General features: G+C 49.4%; 1 protein-coding gene across 1 annotated transcript; it reads right to left on the reverse strand.

Annotated features, from left to right (window-relative positions):
• Positions 1-263: 263 nt before the first annotated feature.
• On the reverse strand, positions 264-3,957 carry LOC108803955 (C-reactive protein-like). Its single transcript, XM_018575735.1, has 2 exons — positions 3,900-3,957; positions 264-910 (listed from the first exon to the last, which is right to left on the reverse strand). Exons 1-2 carry the CDS (start codon positions 3,955-3,957, stop codon positions 264-266), a joined length of 705 nt encoding a protein of 234 aa, XP_018431237.1.
• Between the last annotated feature and the right edge of the window lie 154 nt (positions 3,958-4,111).

Raw genomic sequence — 4,111 nt, forward strand, 5'->3', positions numbered from 1 at the left:
GGGAAGTCCTACATTTTAGAACTGTCATGTGACCAAAAGGTGAGGAGATATCTTCCAATGGGGACAAATGTTCCGGTAATAACAAAGTCAGCGGGGTATCCCTAATTTTGGGGCGACTTACTCTCATTTCCTGTTGTTTTTCCCCAGACAGGAAGTGAAGGAAAGGTCTTCATAGCAGGACACGGTCAGCAACAAATAACCTTATAGGGGTATATTAACCCTTTCCTGTCCCATCCATTTTTTGGGGAGGCTATACATAGATTTTAATAACAAGGTGTATATAAAGAGCTCGTTGATCCCCAAGACCTGCACTGAAGTTTGGGCTGGATAACAACGCTCCCTTTCATTTCATAGACTAGAGACCTCCAGCTGATGACATTTCCATTGAGGCCACCAGAGATGACCTTGTGGATGTCTTTTGGTGTCAGGACATAATCCCACATGTGGACGTCACTCATTTCTCCAAGGAATAGCTTATAAGAATCAAACTTTCCCCCAAAACTAGCTTGTTCCTGTCCCAGAACGATGCTGGTTTCGGCCTCGATGGAAAACCCTTTCCTGGAGACTCTTCTGGGGCTGAGCTTCCCATTGACCCAAAGTTGGACCACCCCAGTGCTGGAGTCCCAGGTCACACAGGTGTGTCTCCAGTCCATGGACTCCGGATCTGTTCTGTACGTTGTGTACTCGTTATTTACGATCACATGATAGTAGGTTGGAGAATTCGAGAAGAATGAAAATGCATTTGCACTGCTGGGAGTAGAGAGAGAGAAGAGACTATAGGGGCGGGCAAGATGGCTGTAGGAATTCAGACAGACGCTGACCTTCTGCAACGGCTCTGTAATCGTCAAATTCAGGATCACATGATCTGTGGACGCTTCCATGGGAAAGACGAACACTTTACCCTCCAAATCTAGAAGAAGACAGAGAAACACACCACACGTGACTGATGCATATCAATGAGTTTATACTCTTAAAGGTAAAGTACACCTTCCCCTGTGCAATTTGTCAAAATGTTGTGTAATGTAAATTCCGTACCTGTAGGCCTGGCACCCCCAAAGCTTGCCTGAAATACTCCCATAGTGCTGTCCTGCCCACATCCTGCCTAGATTTCAGGACACACCAGTCGTTGGCAGCTCACCCCCATCATCAAAGGAGTGAGTGAGCTGCTGTGTTCTATGTGCTCTTTCTTCCCTATTACAGTAGAGTCTGATGGGGGAAGGGAGAGCGCACTGCTCATGCATGGCTTATGAACGTGGGAACGCGCTCCTTGGGTCCCCCTGTCTGCATGGGACGTTTTATGAAAAAGGTGAACCTAGCTTTTCAGGGATTTCCAAAGCCTGAAATTGTTTTCTTTTCCATGGATGGAGTAAGGAAAGCTGAGAACCCCCATGACAGGTTCTCTTTTCCAAAGTGAGGAGAAATTCCCTCTTACACAAATGGAAGATTTTCCTTCGCCCAATGTCCCGGTCAGCGTAGGTGTGTGAGGTATCGCTGGACCTATCCGATGGGTGGTCAGCGTAGGTGTGGGAGGTATCGCTGGACCTATCCGATGGGTGGTCAGCATAGGTGTGGGAGGTATCGCTGGACCTATCCGATGGGTGGTCAGCATAGGTGTGGGAGGTATCGCTGGACCTATCCGATGGGTGGTCAGCGTAGGTGTGGGAGGTATCGCTGGACCTATCCGATGGGTGGCCGGTTGAGGTTCCGAGCCTCTGATATTGTAGGGAGGGTTCTCTGTAGCCAGCTATCTCTTGGAAGGCTCCGGGAGAAGTTGGTCCTCCCAAAGGTGGAAAGAAGTGCCGTAATAGGAAGTTTCAAACTCTTGTAGCGCCCCTCAACCTTCTGTGAGGTGACTTCTGGACATTTAGTGATAGACGGGGCTGTAGTCGGCCTGGCTGGATTTGTGGTGGCGATGATCTGGTTAATTCCAGGTGTCTGGCATTGCCTGTACCCCCCCTGGGCGGAGTGTGACTCTGTCATATTGTGGGACAGCCAATGGTGGATACTGTAATGTATGTACAGTACAGCAGCCAATCACTGGGCCTCTCTCAGCCAGTGGTGCATGCTGGGACAGAGTACATATATTGGTTGGAGCTGCCATGTGCTCTCTCTCTCACCGGGACCAGCCATGGATTAGGGCTGGGTCCCGTTCAGCCTGCCCCCCAGGCTAGGCTGAGGCCTGGGGGTGGGCATGGGCTGGAGCGAGGGAAAAGGTTTCCCTGAGGGCTCCAACATGGAGGAGGCCTGAGAGACTGAAAGAGGAAGAGAACCAGGACCAGTGCCGGCTCTTGAAGTGCCTTGGAACTAAGTGGACTTGAGAGCACGGTCGGTATCTGTCATGGTCCTTGGAATACTGAACCATGTTTCCTTGACTATATTACACAGGGTGGGTCCTCCACCCTGTCTTAGGGTTGAATCACTCTGTGTTTGTTTCATTGTTCACCGTTTGTTGTTTATGTAATGTAATTATCTCCTGGGACTTCTCTGTGTCATTACCCATATCAGCCCTCCCATTCAAGTTATCGGACCAATCCCTGCTGACTCTGCTTCAAGCCTTCATTTGCATGACCAATAGGAAGGTTTTGGTTTGGGAGGGTTGTTCAAACTGTTGTGTATAAAAGTGTGTGTGTGCATTCAATAAAGCAGATCCCTGTTGGAACTTACATACAGCCGGCCTGGTGTTTGTTCTGAGCTGGATTGGAATGGCACATAGCTGTAGTTCCAATCCCGGATTATCGGACGATCGAAGAATCAGACGTTGCGGTCTGACATCTGATCCAATAGTAGCAGAGGAGTGGCGGGAGAGCGGAACCGAGCGAGCGGGGGCCCGTTACATTGGTGGCAGTGGTGGGATTATCTTTCCTGGATTGAGGATCTGCATCCATCTGGACTGTCTGGTACATCAGTGGCTAGCTAACGTGGTCGGGTGGATCTGCATCGCTACTTTTACAAGGTCCGGTGGGTCTGGAGCTCTTGTTGGTTACCCCTAGACACCTAGAACCCCCTCCCGCCCCCCCATACCCTCTCTCCCAAAGAAGATGTTCAATAAACTGTTTACTTAGCATGTTTACTTACTACTGGATTGGACATTAGTTTATGGGCACCAGAAGAAGGGCGGTTGGTGCTAATGGGTGGGCAGCTGAAGATCATCCCCCAGACAGACTAGAAATGAACCGGGCAACCAGCGGCTCCTCAGGGAGTTATCGCTACACTATTAATTGCTAAAATACCTGAGAACTGTGTGTAGGCGACTGACCCCTCCGCTATGGATGGCCTGGTCATAGGGGAAGCATGCCGTTTCTGCAGAACAAAGTATGGAATACACTGCATACTGTGCCCATGTAGGTCCGGTGGGTCTGGAGCTCTTGTTGGTTACCCCTAGACACCTAGAACCCCCTCCCGCCCCCCCATACCCTCTCTCCCAAAGAAGATGTTCAATAAACTGTTTACTTAGCATGTTTACTTACTACTGGATTGGACATTAGTTTATGGGCACCAGAAGAAGGGCGGTTGGTGCTAATGGGTGGGCAGCTGAAGATCATCCCCCAGACAGACTAGAAATGAACCGGGCAACCAGCGGCTCCTCAGGGAGTTATCGCTACACTATTAATTGCTAAAATACCTGAGAACTGTGTGTAGGCGACTGACCCCTCCGCTATGGATGGCCTGGTCATAGGGGAAGCATGCCGTTTCTGCAGAACAAAGTATGGAATACACTGCATACTGTGCCCATGTAGATGCTATTGCATTGGACAGCGCAGATCCTCGTAGGGTACAGGAGCATTGTAAGGCATCTGAGCACCGTGTTTAATTGAGTATCTTCAGGAAGCTCATGGAGGGGAGATTTAAGTCTTAGAAGTAACAGATTTAGGTTATTATTTTTAGAAGGTATCACCTACCTTCCTGTGCCAGAGACCCGAGGATCGTCACCAGGAACAGCAGCACACGCGGCTCCATCTCCCTGAATAAAACACATCAGTTAGATGGAACGGTCCACATCCCGACTCAGCAATCATTGAGGATTCATCTACTATCAGAATAGAGAATTGTGCTCTGATCCGAGACAACCAAATAGACCCCACATACTGGTAGAGACATCCTTCTATCATCA

Source organism: Nanorana parkeri, unplaced genomic scaffold (assembly GCF_000935625.1).
Source record: "Nanorana parkeri isolate BGI_ZX_2015 unplaced genomic scaffold, ASM93562v1 scaffold4567, whole genome shotgun sequence".
NCBI classification, from domain to species: Eukaryota; Metazoa; Chordata; class Amphibia; order Anura; family Dicroglossidae; genus Nanorana; species Nanorana parkeri.

Coding starts and splice junctions, on each gene's coding strand:
- LOC108803955 (XM_018575735.1), bottom strand. CDS start 3,957: ATGGAGCCGCGTGTGCTGCTGTTCCTGGTGACGATCCTCGGGTCTCTG. Junction 911..3,899: donor CGGGTCTCTGGCACAGGAAG/GTAGGTGATACC, acceptor GTCTTCTTCTAG/ATTTGGAGGGTAAAGTGTTC.